Raw genomic sequence first — 16,890 nt, forward strand, 5'->3', positions numbered from 1 at the left:
CTGCAATCCACAGATTGAAGTGTTACCATCGACTGAGCCATCCAAAGAATTCATAATTCTTTGTCTTGTTTTTAGAGACAAGGTCTCACTCTGTTACCCAGGCTGGAGTACAGTGGCATGACTGTAGCCTCCAACTCCTAGGCTCAAGCGATCCTCCTACCTCGGCCTCCCAAAGCACTGGGATTACAGGAGTCAGCCACTGCGCCCCACCTGTTTTTATCTTCTGTGTAGATGGAAACAGTTCGATTTTTACGAACAAAGGACAAATAGGAGTATGACAGCATGATGTCACATTCTTTGTGGGGTTTTTTTGTTGTTGTTGTTAAAAACATTCTCCCTTCTCCAGAAAGTTTGAGCCATGATTTTCCCCCACTTTCCTTAATGATATGCTCATGCAAGCTTTGTTTCATGGAGACTAAAGAGATTCAGCTGAAAAAAATAACTAGTCTAAAATCAGACACAGAAAAAAGGGTGGGCTTTCCTCTGAGTACTTAGTACATATGCTCTGCAGTCAAATACATACTGCCTTGTGGTGGTCCTTAATTAGGACCTCAAGTTAGCCATACTTCTTCAACTGATTGATTGTACGCTTTTTGGGAGTAGTGACTATGTCTCCCACACAGACACAAGAAGCAGCAAGCATGCATCTGGACACACAGCAGGTGTTCAATATATTAATACATTGGTTGGTTGATTGATTAAGGTAAAGCAAAGGTGGACGCTGGATTTCACTCAAGCAATGTATTTCTTTTTTCTTTTTTGTTTTTCCTTTTAAAAATCAGTGTTGTTTTTAATAGAGAAAAACTAAAAACAACACAAATGTCCAACGTCAAGAGACTAAACAAATTATGGCACATTCGCTTAAGACTGAACTATAAAAAGAAGTAAATAGAAGTAAATAGATCCAACTAAGTAATGCGGACAAGTGTGTATGATTTTGAAATGAAAAAAGAAAGTTGCAGCATAGTACATAATACATGATTCTATACTTATGTGAAAAATTAAATTAATTTGAGAAAGGGCGCACATTTGATCACTTCTAGCTATACTCATCTCTGTAATCCCAGAAGTTGGCACAAAGCTGAAGCAAATGTTTGTTAAATGACTATGGCAACACCAAGGACTCAGAGTAGCACTTAAAATACTCCCAACAGAGTCTGAATTCTGACCTTTTTCTGTTACTCCAAAACAAGCAGGATTTTCCTATTGTTGGGCAAGAAGGGATGGGGAGAGGACTTTAAAATTAGCCAAAGTTAGACAGTGAGATTGAAAGTCACTGGTTCGATCCCAGATTTGGATGCTACTTTCTTTTTGCCTGCTTTATCTATCTACCTATCTATCTATATATTAATCAATTTTGCTAACTTTTTATTTCAAAAAATTTCAACTCTTCTAGAGAAGAGTTGCAAGGCTAATACAATAAACATCTGTACACCCTTCGCTTAAATTCACCAACTGTTAACTTTTTGACACATTTGCTTTATCTCTCCTTCTGTGTGCATATGTGTGTGTGTGCTGTTTTTGCCAAACCATTTCGAAGTAAGTTACATAAATCAAGATACTGCAACCCTAATATTTCAGCATGTATCTCCTAAGAACATTTGCCTATTTTTAAATATATCTTACCTTGAAATAGTTTAAGATTCACAAGAAGTCACAAAAATAGTACAGAAAGTTTCCATGTACCATTTACCCAGCTCCCCCCATGATAACATCTTATATAACCATAGTACATTATCAGAACCAGAAAAATGACATTGGCACAACACATTAATTCAGCTGCAAACCTTATTTAGATTTCACTAGGTTTTTTTCTTTCTCTCTCCCTCCAAATTTTTATCATGTGTATATATATTTGAGAGAACTGTTACATCACCACAAAAAACTCCCTCATGTTACCCCTTTATAGTAACATCTTCCCCCCAATCCTACAACCCTAACCCCCCTCAACCACTGATCTGTTCTGCATCACTACAATTTTGTCGTTTCAAGAATATGATATACATGGCTGGGTGCAACAGCTCACGCCTGTAATCCTAGCACTCTGGAAGGCCAAGGCAGGAGGATTGCCTGAGGCCAGAAGTTCGAGACCAGCCTGAGCAACAGCAAGACTCTGTCTCTAAGAAAAAAAGAAAAATTATTAGGGTATGGTGGTGCATGCCTGTAGTTCCAGTTACTTGGAAGGCTGAGGCAAGAGGATCACTTGAGCCTAGGAGTTTGAGGTTGCAGTGAGCTATGATGACGCCATCACACTCTAGCCTGGGCAACAGAGCAAGACTCTGCCTCCCCACACACACACCAAAAAAAGATTATATAAATATTATATAAATGGAATCACATAACATGTAAAATTTGGAGATTAGTTTTCTTTCAGAAAAATGCCCTTGGATTTACCCAAGTTATTGCGTGTATCAATAGTTCATTCTTCTTAATGCCAAACAGTATTCCATTGTATTGATATAGCATGGTTTGTTTATCCATTCACCTGTAGAAAGACATTTGGCTTGTTTCTTGTTTTAGTCTGCTATAAAGAAAGCTGCTATGCACATTCATGTACAGATTTTTGTGTGAACACAGATTTTCATTTTTCTAGGCTAAATACTCAGGAGTAAGATTTCTGAGTCATAGGTAAACGTATATCAACTTTATAAGAAACTGCTAAAGTGTTTTTCCAGAGTAGTGCTGTACCATTTTACACTCTGATCACAATCGATAAGAGATCCAGGTGTTCTGAACCCTTGAAAGCACTGGGTATTAGTACTTTGTGTTTTAGCCACTCTAGTAGGTACACAGCATCGTGTCATTGTGGTTTTAATTTGTACTTCCCTAACAACTAGGTATGTTGAACATATTTTCATGTGCTTATTTGCCATCTGTGTATTCTCTTTGGTAAAATGCCTACTCAAGTCTTTTGCCCATTTTCCAATTGGAATGTTTGTTTTCTTCCTATTATGTTTAGAGAGTTCTTTATATATTTTGGATATAAACCCTTTGTTGTGATTTGTAAATATTTTCTCCCAGTCTGTAGCTTGTCTTTTAACCTTCTTAACAGAGTCCTTTGTAGAGCAAAAGATTTTAATTTTGATGAAGTCAAATTTATTGAATTTTTTTTTTATGGATTGTACTCTTGGTGTCACGCCAAAGACTTTTCCCAAGTGCTTCTACAAGAAAGCATTCTCAACCACTTTTTTCACCTCACATGTTTAATACTGATAGATGCTCAGAGAGATACATATTTGCAGAAGATGAACTGTGCTCAAGGAGCTTCCAGTTCTATCTACCTACGTATTTACTTACTTTTAGAGACAGGGTCTTGCCATGTTGCCCAGGCTAGAGTGCAGTGGTTATTCATAAGCGCAATCGTGACACACTATAGCCTTGAACTCTTGGGCTCAAGCAATTCTCTCACCTGAGCCTTCAGAGAAGCTGGGGCTACAGGAATGTGCCACTATGTTCCATTTAGACAAGCACACAAATAATTATAGCAGAATATGGTGCTAATTATGAGCAAAGGCTATGGGTAGGAGAGGAGAGTTCAAGGGAGAGATGAATCACTTTCCATCAGAGATACCAGGGAAGGCTTCATGGAAGAAGCAGCATTTGAGCCTTAAGAATTTCAATAGTTGAAGGAGAGGCAGAGGAGGAAATTCCAGGAAGAGAGAATTACACAAGCAGAGAAACAGGGATGGGACATAAAAGCTAACATCAAGAACTGGGGTGGGGGGCAAGATGGGGGATAATAAGTTTACTGTCGGATATACAGTATTTGAAAACTAGCAAGCACTCATGAAGAGATCTGTAACAGCAGCTAGATATGTGAGTTTGGAGTTGGAAATTGGAAATAGGAATTTGTGAATCATCAGCACAGGTAGGCCTTTTGTTATATGCCCCACAGCAACCTGTACTCCCCTTCAGAGCACATGTCACGATTATAATTAACAATTAACTTGTAGGCTGGGCACAGTGGCTCTTGCCTATAATCCTAGCACTCTGGGAGGCCAAGGCAGGAGGACTGCTTGAGCTCAGGAGTTCAAGACCAGCCCGAGCAAGAGTGAGACCCCATCTCTACTAAAAATAGAAAAATTAGCCAGGCGTCGCAGTGCACTCCTGTAGTTCCAGCTACTCAGGAGGCTGAGGCAAGAGGACTGCTTAAGCCCAGGAATTTGAGGTTGCAGTGAGCTATGACACCACCACTGCACTCTACCCAGGGCAACAGAACAAGACTGCAAGACTCTCAAAAAAAAAAAAATTAACTTGTAATTAGTTGTTTAATCTCTGTGTTTCCTGCCAGAATGCCAGTCTCGTGGAGGCAGAGTCTGTATCTGCCTTATGCCTAGCACCTGCTTCAGGGCCTTGCACATAGTAAACATTCAATAACTATTTGCTGAATGAATGAATTATAGAAGTTGATACTTCTAATAACCACCATTTGCTGAACATGCACTGTGATACCCAGTTTGTATACATAACCTAATTTAAACCTCACAGGAATTTCATGAGAATTAGGTCAAGCATTCTCAAACCTAGATCCAGTGGGTTTCAAGTAAGGCCTGGGAAATCTGAATTTAAGTTCCCAGGTCATTCTAATGATCAACCAGGTTTGCAGAACACTCAGGTGGATGGTTTTATTTAAGCTTCAAAGATGAAGAAACTAAGGCTCAGCAAATAATAGAAATGTGTTCAAGGTAACATGGTTAGGAAAAACCATAATGCAAAACTAAATCTCTCAGGGAGAGAACTTTACCACAAGCCTCCCTACCTGTGAGAGATACAATATCTATTTTATCTTATTTTCAAATTTTATTTTATTTAGTGTTTGGAGACAGGGTCTAGCTTTGTTGTCTGGGACAGAGTGCAGTGGCATCCTCATAGCTCACTGCAACCTCACACGCCTGGGTTCAAGGGATCTCCCTGCCTCAGCCTCCGGAGTAGCTGGTCTACAGACATGCACAACCGTGCCAGCTAATTTTTCTATTTTTTTTTTTTTCTAGTAGAGATGGGGTCTCACTCTTGCTCAGGCTGGTCTCAAACTCTTGACTTCAAGCGATCCTCCCACCTCGGCCTCCCAGAGTGCTAGGATTATAGGCGTGAGCCACTGCGACCGGCTAGGTGATCCCTTATCTAAAAATGAAAATCAGTGAGGGAAGAGCAGAAGGCCAAGAACCAAGTCACTGAAACCAAGGAGAGGGGTCAGAACTGCCAAATGCCTCAGAGAGACTACAGAGGATGTGGTATGAGGGGGAAGTGGGGATGACCAACCAACGTGTCTGTCATGCCCAAGTGCAACATTAGAGGATGACCCTGCATGCCCAGGACATTCCCTCAGGAAACCTAGCCAGCTGGAAGGAGTTACAGATTGAGGTTCAGCCAAGAGTGATCCTTCGTAGGATAGCGTTGTGCTAAAATTATTAAAGCCAAATATCTAGGCCTGTGGGATGGGATGCCAAGAAAGGGAAGTGTAAGGCCCACGAAGGAATATCAGTTAGGAATCTCAGGTACACTATTAAGAAGATGCAAAATGCAGCCCGCTCTAGATTTTTTCAGGGCCACTGCCACTTTGTTGGACTACATAGGCCTTTTGCCATACTTTCTTCTGCTCTATGTGTGTTTTGCCTTTGGGGTACTGCTTCTATTTGAGGATGGAAAAGGAAATAAAGGTGGAACTCCAATCAGGACATTTTGCTGCTTTCAGTAGTCCTGAGTAACATGGTTGAAATATAGCCCAGAAGTAAGATCTTCTAATTATCTGTGGTCGTTTCCACTTTGCCACACTCATGCAAGCCTCTGGTACCACAAACAATCAAGGTTGGCTGTATTCTCTCTTCCAAGGGGTAGCATGGAGACCTGTGTAAGGATATGGTGGACAGTCTCCTGCAATCCCCTCACTAAACCCAACTCGTATCCTGTTGCTGGTGGATATGAAACAGTGTCCTTTTATTTGAAAGAGGACGATGATGACAATAATTCCTTATACCTGTACAGCTTATGGAGCACCTTCGCACGCACCAGTTCAATCATTCATGATCTGGGGAGGTAGGCATTGTTATCCCCACATGCTTAGTAAGTGGCAGAAGCCGCAATTCAAACCTGTTGCCTCTGAGTCCAATGTTCTTCCAATTACAAACCAGCCTACTAATTTATTATTGGCCAAAACCCTCATGAAGCCCACTTAGCCCTATTTTGGAAATTAATGAGACTTCAAGAGTCTCATTGCACTAAGCAGAATTGTGTTGTGAGGAAAGAATGTATGTTTGCTTGCTGGAGACCTTGTACAGAGTGCTGCACCCAAAGCTCAGTGTCTTATCTGTAAGATGGGGGTTACAGCCACTATGCAAAAGTGCTAGCACAAAGACTGACAGATGGTAATTATTCAGCAGCGTTAATACTCTTCCATCCTTCACCTCACCAGGTCTTTCTGAGCCCAAAGACCTCAGAATTGAGTCTCTCTAGCTGAGGTCTTTGGTCTATGATGAGGAGCCAGAGAGGCAGGGTGTGGCAGGGCCTGACCATATTCCATGACATCAAATACAAAGCCAAGAGATATGCTCCAAAGTCTCATAAGATCCCCTTTTCCCCTTACTTTGGTGGCCTGCCCCAGGTAATATTCCTCCCCCCACCCCATGAAGTGAAATAAAACTTATTCTAGAACTACATCCTTGAGATTCCAAGATCAAAGAAGGCCCTCAATCTGGAATTCTGGAATATAACTAAAAGTCTTCCTACTCCTTCTCCAAAGCCATATCCATATCCTGAGTGATATCATAAGCTTGAAGGTGAATACGTAGTGCACTCTCCACACTGACCCCTCCCAGCCTTCATCTTTTCAGATGCTATTCTTTGATTCCCCCCACTGTGTGGTAGAGGAAGCCCCCTAGTCACCAGTGCTCTTCCCCATTCCTGGAGTTCAACTGGTTTGCAGGGCCCTCTTTGGTCCAAAGAGAGATCTCCATCGGAAGTGCAAAGCCAGATGAGGACCTGTGCTGCAGGATTTATGCAGAGTGAAATCTCAAATGCCTACAGGGCCAGACAGGTAAAGCAAATGAATTAAGAAGGTGGGCGTAATTCAATGGAGAATGGCGGGGATTGTGGTGAACAAGGGAGCACACTTCTTAATCAAATGGCCAGGGCACCTCACCTCTGCTCACTGTGGCCATCCCAGCTCTTTGCATATTCAGAAGAAGCCAGAAATCCAGTTTCTTTTGGGTGAAACCTCCCAGTTTTAAAATGCTCATTTTGAAATGTTTTCAAACACAACCGTTTTCAAAACAAAAGTCTGCAGCTCCCTTTTCACCAGCTTGTGGTCCCAGTCTGTGCCCGTGCTTTATAGCTCTATTGTTGAGCCCCAGTAATTCCCAGCGCCTCCTCCTTTCCAGGTCTGGCCCCTTTTCCTCTCTACTTCCGCTTCTTTTCACTTTCCGCAGCTTGGGCTCACTTTCTTTACCGATCTCCCCGCTCTTCGGGGGTGTCGCAGGCTTTCCGCGCATCTTCCCGCCCCGGGCGCTCCCCGAGAGCTGCAGAGGAACAGCCGGAGAGATGCTCTCTGACGCAGACTCACTTTTCCCCTGGGAACACCTGAGGGAGGGGACAAGGCCTCGCCCTGTGGGCTCCCACTCTAACTGGAAAAACAGGACCTCCCCCTCAGGAACTCCGGGGTGAGGGAGGGCGTAGGGGGCACCTCCCCCGGAAAACCCTCACCTCCCACTGGGTTAAAGAGGGAAGAGAGGACAGGGTCGAGGGACGCGACAGAGCAGTGCGGTTTCCGGATGGGAAACCTCAGTTGTTTAGGCACCCCTCTGCTCAAATCACTTCCAAAGCAGTCGATTCTTGGGGAGAGGCGCTGCGGACAGAGGGCGACTCCTACGCAGATGGCCCTGTCCCCGCGTCCCAGGTCGGTCGCGCGCGCAGCTGCGGTAGTCACTGCGCTTCCCCGCCCCCGCTCCTGGATGCCCCCCTTCGCTCTCCCTGCCAGACCCGGAGCAGGAGCTCCGCCCCCAATGCGCCGCCCCAGCCCCGGCGCCTTAAAACCCGGTGCACACCGCCCAGCCGCGCCCTGTCTGCCGCACCTCTCTTTTCTTTTGTAGCTCCAGCAGCAGCCGCACGCCGGGTCCTGATCCCAGCACCATGAGCTTCGGCTCGGAGCACTACCTGTGCTCCGCCTCCTCCTACCGCAAGGTGTTCGGGGATGGCTCTCGCCTGTCAGCGCGCCTTTCTGGGGCCGCCGGCTCGGGCGGCTTCCGCTCGCAGTCGCTGTCCCGCTGCAATGTGGCCTCCTCAGCCGCCTGCTCCTCGGCCTCGTCGCTTGGCCTGGGCCTGGCCTATCGCCGGTCTGCGGCTTCCGACGGACTGGACCTGAGCCAGGCGGCGGCGCGCACCAACGAGTACAAGATCATCCGCACCAACGAGAAGGAGCAGCTGCAGGGCCTCAACGACCGCTTCGCGGTGTTCATCGAGAAGGTGCATCAACTGGAGACGCAGAACCGCGCGCTCGAGGCCGAGCTGGCCGCGCTGCGGCAGCGCCACGCCGAGCCGTCGCGCGTCGGCGAGCTCTTCCAGCGCGAGCTGCGCGACCTGCGCGCGCAGCTGGAGGAGGCGAGCTCGGCGCGCGCGCAGGCCCTGCTGGAGCGCGACGGCCTGGCCGAGGAGGTGCAGCGGCTGCGGGCGCGCTGCGAGGAGGAGAGCCGCGGGCGCGAAGGAGCCGAGCGCGCTCTGAAGGCGCAGCAGCGCGACGTGGACGGCGCCACCTTGGCCCGCCTAGACCTGGAGAAGAAGGTGGAGTCGCTGCTGGACGAGCTGGCCTTCGTGCGCCAGGTGCACGACGAAGAGGTAGCCGAGCTGCTGGCCACGCTGCAGGCTTCGTCGCAGGCTGCGGCCGAGGTGGACGTGGCTGTGGCTAAACCAGACCTGAGTTCGGCGCTGAGGGAGATCCGCGCCCAATATGAGTCCCTGGCCGCTAAGAATCTGCAGTCCGCCGAGGAGTGGTACAAGTCCAAGTTTGCCAATCTGAACGAGCAGGCGGCGCGCAGCACCGAGGCCATCCGGGCCAGCCGCGAGGAGATCCACGAGTACCGGCGCCAGCTGCAGGCACGCACCATCGAGATTGAGGGCCTGCGCGGGGCCAACGAGTCCTTGGAGAGGCAGATTTTGGAGCTGGAGGAGCGGCACAGTGCTGAGGTGGCTGGCTATCAGGTAAGGACCGAAGTGCTGCGTAGGGAGGGGCGTCCTGGCCTCTCCTGAGTGTACTGCTCTTTCTGGTAAAATTGGGCCCTAGGATTTAAGGGGAGGATATGGGAGGGGAGAGAATGGCCCCGACTGGTGGCGTTGGCAAACAAAAAGCCCTGGAGTCTCTACTGTTAATTTCAGGGGCCTGGAAGCCCTCCTTCCCGGCCCTCACTTTTGTCCCTTTCCTGGCCCTTCTAACAAAGAAGCCCTTAAACTTCTTTGGAGTCTGAAAATCTAACTGTGCCTCTCTGTCAGCAAGTGGGCATGCAAGCACTGGCGACCTGGAGAACAGTCCCCCACCCAAAGTAGGAGTGAACCTGACAAGGGCGGGTTAGAGCCTCTCGATGGTGGGCGGTGCTGTCTCTGCTATCTGGCGTGTCTGGTTGACTTTGAAAGGTTTTTTGTGCACCTTGAAATTGATATTTATGGAGTATAATCTGCTTCAGGGTTGGGGGGAGAATGCTGTACTGAACTGAGGTGGGTCTTATCCTATTTTCTTGACTTGTCCTCAAAGGGGTATAGATTGGGAGCCAACAAGCTGCGTGATGATTGAGATAGTAGCAACCGCCCTGCTCTACCCTCCTCCCCCAACACACACACACACACCCACACACCCACACCCACCCACCCACGGTTCCCTACTGACATTTCTTCCTAAAGAAAGCCTTACACCGGGTTAGCAAAACGAGACCGGTTTGGGCGCTGTCCGAGGTGCTGATGTCGAGTTCTTCCTATCTCAGCAATTATGTCTCTCCCGTCTCATGTCCCAGTTATGAATCTCTAGGCAATTAACTGCTTTTGGTGTCTTTTTTCTTCTGCAATATCAACACATCAGTCTTGGCTACCTGCAATCAAAGGTCACCTCGTGGACAGCATCAATTTTCACTTTCATGGATGGCTTAGCACTTAACGAAAACCATTTAATTTGCTCAGCGGCTGTGAGGTCCCACTTGAAAATTCTCATTTTCTTAACAGTTTTCCCTCCTAAGTGTATGCGATAATCGAAGAGATGGTTTCTTTGTTATAGTTCACATATTTTTTTCCATATTTCCCTGTCCTCTAAGCTCCTGTGAATGTATTGATTGGCTCTTTTTTCCCAACAAAGGCCACTGCATCTTCAGTTTTACCATATAGGACATTCTGGGCTTATGACCACAAAAGACACAGAGGCAAGAGACAGGGTGAATGAAAAGTGTAGAAAAGAAATAGTGTGGTTCAATTTCAGGGTACAATAAAAGCTCCTTTGAATAGAATGCCAATAATTCAGAAACTTGAAATAATTCAAGATAGGATTGAAGTTGACATTTGATGAAATTAATAGGGTTTGGGAACATTAATAAAATCGAATTAAGAAAGGAGTGAAATCTCAAAAGTACCATTTTAGTCAGGAGCTAAAGAATTGTTATTGATGTGCAGGTATTTACTGTTTAATTACAAATGACTCCCTTTGATGAAGAAAGAAAGCCTGCTTAGATGATTTGTTTTGGTTAGTTTGGTATTATGGTATTATTTAAATAAGTACTTCTATTCTGCTTCAGAATCTGTAACTTGAACTTTTCACTATGTGCCCTAGCCTCTAGATGGCTTGAATTAGTCACATTTGGTTAATCGAGACTTCATGTTTTTTCCAGACGCCTCAAAGGATGAGCTAGGTGGTCTTCTGGAGGGCTAGCCCAGTATTCCTACAAAAAGGACAACTTACACGGAATTGCCAGCTGAATTGGGCTTTGCCACATCATGTTTGCTAGTTATAGCTCCTACATACTAAGAGGTAGTGACAGTGTTGTTTGTCTTGTTTGCTGTAAAAGGCTTTCAGCATTAGACAATAGTAGGGTCATCTAGACTTGGTCTACAGCAAACAAAAAAACAACAGAAACTGCGGCATCTGCAGCTCTGCAGTGCTGCCCCCATCAGCTTGAGCCTTGGACGACCTGCTGATGGGAGTGGAAGGGAAGGTTAGACATCAGGAAGCTGTTTCCTACTCCTTGGGACCTAAGTCTCAGGTGGGCCTCACAGCCTTACCTATGGGTCCTGAAGGCCTGAAGCCACAGGGATGTCTCTGGCTGTTCAAACCATGTTAGTTACTAGTGCTGACCAGGGCAAAAAGTCTCCCTCTCCACAGTGACATTTAGCCATTGTTTTCTTGCCCCGTCACTCCATCCTCCCCCACCCCCTTTTCACTGCAGTAATGGGAGGTGATCCTCTTTCTTCTGCTTCAGAGATTAGTGGTAGGGCCATTTTCCTTTGCAAGCTTGGCACCCTCTATGAGACACAGGAAGGCCAAATTACAGTCACGTTTTCTTGGCCCCAGAGAATTGATAGCCTATTTGAGGAGAGAAGGCTTCTTACACTTTTAAAGAGGTAAAGAATGATTCAAGGTGACACAGTAAGTCTACAATAGTGTATGAGAGAGTCTGAATCAGGCAAGAGAAGAGATTAGGAAGAGCTAGGACTATTGTCTTCAAAAGCCAAAGGCAACTCCCCTCTATCTGAAAAGCTTAATGCTTTTCCATTTCTGAAACAGGGCAGTTCTCTTTCCTACGTAGCCACTTCAGCACCATTAGAGTCCCAGTTCTGTTAAAGATGTCGAAGGACATTCTTGGAGGGTACTGGGGTCCCAGACCTTTATTGTGGTCAGTCTTAGAAAGCTGAAGCTTTCATTGAAAGACCTTGCTGAACAATCACTATCCCTGCTGGTTAATGCTCTCCAGGGAGATGAGCCAAGTCTGCTCTCTTCTCTCCATTATGAGATTGGAGTACAACCTAATTAAATAGCAGGAAGGGTCTGGCCCCTTGGAAATTGGGGGTGGCAGTGGCTGCATATAAATCTATAGTTTGATAGATCCATTTCTTAAATTAGAGTTTAAAAAAAAAAGCTACATCGGCCTTTTTTTTTTAAGCTCCTCCATCTGGTTTTTGTTTTGTTTCATTTTGTTTGCCCCGATCTATCTCACTGTATTACTGTCACCTGGGCCGCCATGATAGCTTCTTTACAGAAATAAATTTAAATTAGTGGTTTCTAAACCCAATGACACACAAACAAGGTCAACTGGGGGCTTTAAAAATTCTCAGGTCCACTCCCAAAGATACGGATTCAGCAGTTCACAGGTGGGGCCCAGGAATATGCATTTTCAATAAAAGTGCTGCATCCTGTTGGTCCTCAGACTGATTTTGAAGTGCACTGACCTAAACCACATTTTCCAGTAAAGCAACTTACAGAAAGACATACAGTGTAAGATTTTAGAGTGTGGTGGAGGAGAGAAAAAGATGGGGATGAAGCCAAGATAGGAGTGAGAGGAAATCTCACACTAACTTGTGAGTGAACCACAAATAAAAACCCTCTCTCCCCACCCAGTAATTCAGGATGGCCAGAGCAGTCATTGTGGATGGCTTCTTCCAGTCAGACTGTGCTGCTCTCACTACTGCACCCCGGGCTGAGGGCCCCTCAAAAGTGGTGAAATCCACAGCGCTGTCTGTCTGTCCTCTTCTCCACTGCAGAGGCTCTTGGGGCCAGCTCTTTTTCCTACTCCCACCCTGCATCCTTCCAGCCATGGGCAAGATGCTCAGCATTTGTCTTAGCTACTTGGGGAGAGACCCCAGCTGGAGCTGGGAGTGCCTCGCTCCCATTCCCTCAGGCTAAGCCAGCAGCAGCTGCGTGGTTGGGGGAGGGGGCAGACTGCAGCGTTCTGCTCCGATTTCGAGCTGGAGGCCATCTTTGGCAGGGCTTTTGAAGGGCAGTGTAAGACAACAGCCTCGTGTGGGGTGGAGAGCGCAAACAAAGAGACAGAGACATTGAAGAGCCATCGGTGGTCAGCAGGCAGCACAATTCCCCCTGAAAGAAGCAAGTCATGCATTTGTCTACTCTGATCCATAAAATAGATATGTGGAATCTCTAACATAAAAGTTCAAGGAAATCTCATCCATCTAGAACTCGGCTCCCCAGCCACCTCTTATTTGGAAAATACAGCAGTGAAACAGAAATAATTTTTTTTTTAATGTCCGAGTCACTCTACCTGAAAAATTTTTTTTTTTTAAAAAAGGACCTAATTAACCTACTGATGAGACAAAACATCTACCTCTAAAGCACATATTAAGAAATTGGCCACTCTGAAGCCCCCAGCCTCCTCATTCTTATTTTACACGATTCTAAAACGCTTTGTTTGGATTTCAAGCCAGCAGCGAGATAGAAGAGAAGGGCGGACCACTAGAGTCCGGCATTGTTACGAATGAGTGGAGTCAGGCATTGTTAAGAATGAGTAGCAGCAAATCTGTTCATCTTTCAGGACAAAGAAAACCAAAAAGCAGCAACACTGATTCAAACACTGCTCTTTGGGACCATTTAGGGTAGAATGAAACAGCCTGATATACCTCAGTTGACCTGAAAGATAAAAGATATCACAGAATAATATTTTTAAAAACTGATCATTATGACCCTTAATTGCTGAGGAAGGTTGCATTATGTTTAATGTCATCATTGTAGTGGTATAAGCCACTTCAGAAAGGTTTTTATTCAAAATTGTTATTTTTTTAAAAAAAATCTGGTGCTTTAAGGCATATGCCTGCAACTATCCAATATTAAAATTTTATTATATATTACTTAGTTATTTAAGGGGTCATAGGGAAGGATCATGATCATCAAAAGCATGGAGAATCACATGGTATGACATTAACAATAATAAAAATCACAAATATTTATTGAGTACTTCCTATGTGCCATGCTGTTCTAATGTCTGTTATCTAATTTAACAGATAATGGACTCATCTACTAATGTAAAATACATTAAATTGGAATCCTAATTTGAGAATCTCAGAAAAGAATAAACACTATAATTTTCCATATGCAGACACAGAAAGTTTGATGAAATTAAAATGTAGAAAACTAGCAGAGATACATTGGATGTTAGTGGCAGGGCAAAAAATGCAACCCAAAGATCGTGATGAAATGCCTCTCTTTTCCTCATCTCGAATTTCTCCTGCTCCCTTGCATAATAATAATATTTTCTCCTTTCTCCTTTTTCCCTAACCCTGACTCCTTTCTCCCTTACCACAGGAATATAGATTCTCTTGCTCCTAATGCATCACTAGCAGAACTTGCTTGTAGGGTCGTGTAACCTCAAATAGCAACCATTAAGTAAAATTTCTTGGTAGAAATCCTTTTAAGCCCTCATGATCTCTTAACACACTTTGAAATACTTGCATCACTGTCCAGTGTTATATGAATTTTTCCCACTATCATTCCTTGCCCTGTACCCATAAGTCAATTGAGATTCTCCTTTGCAGTATTCCTGTCAATATTTATAGAACAGGTAGGTGGCATGAATTTTAATTCTTTCTGCAAATTCTCTTAATTTGGAAGTTTGCACCCCCTGACTTATCAGCCCTACCTTTCACCATTACATTATCATCCCCACACAGGGGAATTGCAAGGGCCCTTCGGCACTTATTTTCTTGAAGTTTCTGGTATGTTATCTGCATCACTGTTTCATGAAAATAACTCTCAATCACTGTGTTCTTCGTGTCTCCAAAGTGGCAGCTGAATTATATAGGTTATTTGCTCACACCTTTTCAGGTCATAAGAAAAGAAGAAGTGCTTATGTTGCATCATTCATTCATTCAGCAATTATTCATTGAGCATCAACAGTGTGCACTGTGCAAGGCTCTGGGCTTCCAGGGTGACCTAGACAGAAAGGGTCCCTGAATCCATGTTCATTATGTTCTAGAGCAGTACTTCTCAACCAAGAGGGATTTGCCCCCTAGGCGACTCTTAGCAATGTCTGGAGACATTTTTGGTTATCACAACTGGAAGAGGGAAAGTGTGTACTTCTGGCAACTAGCAGGTAGAGGCCAGGGATGTTGCTAAACATCCTGCAACGCACAGGATGGCCCCCAAAAAGAAAGAATTATCCACTCAAAAACAGCAATAGTGCCAAGGTTGAAAAACCCTGTTATAGAGGAAAGTGACAGAAAATATATTAGTAGACTAATAAATGAACAAGATAATTTCATATAATGCTAAGAGCTAAGACCAGGGTGGCTGCATTCAAGTGGGTGCTTTTTTTCTAATTGGTCCTCCCATTGGGGGTACCTTTTTCTAGTTTGTGTAAGATTCCCGCATGGGCTAGCAGCTGCCCTGGCTCCAAGTAAAATAATGTGTTGGATCAGTGGAGGGAGGATACTTAAATTGGTTGCAAAGGAAGTCCTGTCTGAGGAGAGGACATTTGAACTAAATCTTGAATGACAAGAAGTCAACCATATAAAGACCCACGACAGGGCATTCCAGGCAGAGGAAATAACAAGTCTAAAGGGCCTGGGGCTGGGCGTGGTGGCTCATGCCTGTAATCCTAGCACTTTGGGAGGATCACTTGAGGCCAGGAGTTCAAGACCAACCTGAGCAACATAGTGAGACCTCCTCTCTACCAAAAAAAAAAAGAAACAAAGAAATTAGCCAGAGATGGTGGCGTGCACCTGTAGTCCCAGCTACTGGGGAAGCTGAAGCAGGAGGATCCCTTGAGCCCAGGAGTTCGAGGTTGCAGTGAGCTATGATGACATCACTGCACTTTAGCCCGGGCAACAGAGTGAGACACCATCTCAAAAAAATAAATAAATAAAGGGCCTGGGACAACAATGAACTTGGTATGTTTAAGGAGCAAAAAGGAATGCCAGGGCGGCTGAAACACGTTGAGCAAAGGGAAGAGTGTAGGTAATGCTGAGGAGTTTGGATTTTATCCAAAGCTGTTGGAGAGCTTTAAGCAGATAAACAACAGGATCTGCTTTGTTTTTAAAAGATCCTTCTGGCTTCTGTGTTCAGGGTCACAAATATGAAGCTATTTCTCTTCCATGCGTTGGTTTGGAAGAATTTGGAGCATTACATGGACCTAGTTTCTTTGTTAAAATATTATAATTTCAGTCTGCCATTTGGATTGTTTAAAAATCCTGTGAAGTAATTACGCTTCCTCCTTATCTGTCAAGTAAAATGCTTTCAGTAAAGTGATTGAGTGGCAGACTTCCAGGAAACCGTCAACATGAATGCAGACATGGAATGGAGGGAGAGAAGGCTTGCTGTCTCCTCCCTGTGCTTTCCACAGTTAGAGTTTTCTGAACCTAAGCTCCTAACCTGAGGCTTTGGGTTTTGGAAAGGACATGTAACAACAGAGTTATTCAGCAGCAATACAACAAGGAAGGGAGCTAAGTAAGTAACTATAAAAAGAAAAAAATCATCTCCCAGTGTTCATTTGAGAACCGTGTGCTGTGGTAGAAGTTCCCAGCCCTCACCATGCACCCAAATCTCCTGGGGACCTTTACGAAAAAGGTAAATGCTGGGACCCCACCCCAGAACAAATAATCAGAATCTGGGCTTGGGGACAGGCCTGGATGTAAGCATTTTATAAGTTCTTCAGGGGGTTTTAATATGTAGTCAGGGTTGAGAATCCTGCCTTGTGGAAATCTCCATGGATTTCAGCTGTCCTGGCCTAATTATTTTGGCTATGTCGCTTTTTCAGGATAGCATTGGGCAGCTGGAGAATGATCTGAGGAACACCAAGAGTGAGATGGCACGCCACCTTCGGGAATACCAGGACTTGCTCAACGTCAAAATGGCTCTTGACATTGAGATAGCAGCTTACAGGTACCTCCAAGGGCATGCTGGCATGTTCACCTAACCAAATCCAGTCA

General features: G+C 45.0%; 1 protein-coding gene across 1 annotated transcript in view; it reads left to right on the forward strand.

The window, feature by feature from the left end:
- The first annotated feature begins 8,055 nt into the window (after positions 1–8,055).
- Positions 8,056–16,890, forward strand: part of INA (internexin neuronal intermediate filament protein, alpha) — a 12,331-nt gene continuing 3,496 nt past the window's right edge. The window contains exons 1-2 of the mRNA XM_012661653.1: positions 8,056–9,186; positions 16,719–16,843. Of these exons, the coding sequence (XP_012517107.1) occupies positions 8,122–9,186; positions 16,719–16,843 (1,190 nt within the window). The 5' untranslated portion in view covers positions 8,056–8,121. The remainder of the gene's footprint in view (positions 9,187–16,718; positions 16,844–16,890) is intronic.

The sequence above is a fragment of the Propithecus coquereli genome, unplaced genomic scaffold, assembly GCF_000956105.1.
Source record: "Propithecus coquereli isolate 6110/MARCELLA unplaced genomic scaffold, Pcoq_1.0 Scaffold73, whole genome shotgun sequence".
Classification (NCBI taxonomy): Eukaryota; Metazoa; Chordata; class Mammalia; order Primates; family Indriidae; genus Propithecus; species Propithecus coquereli.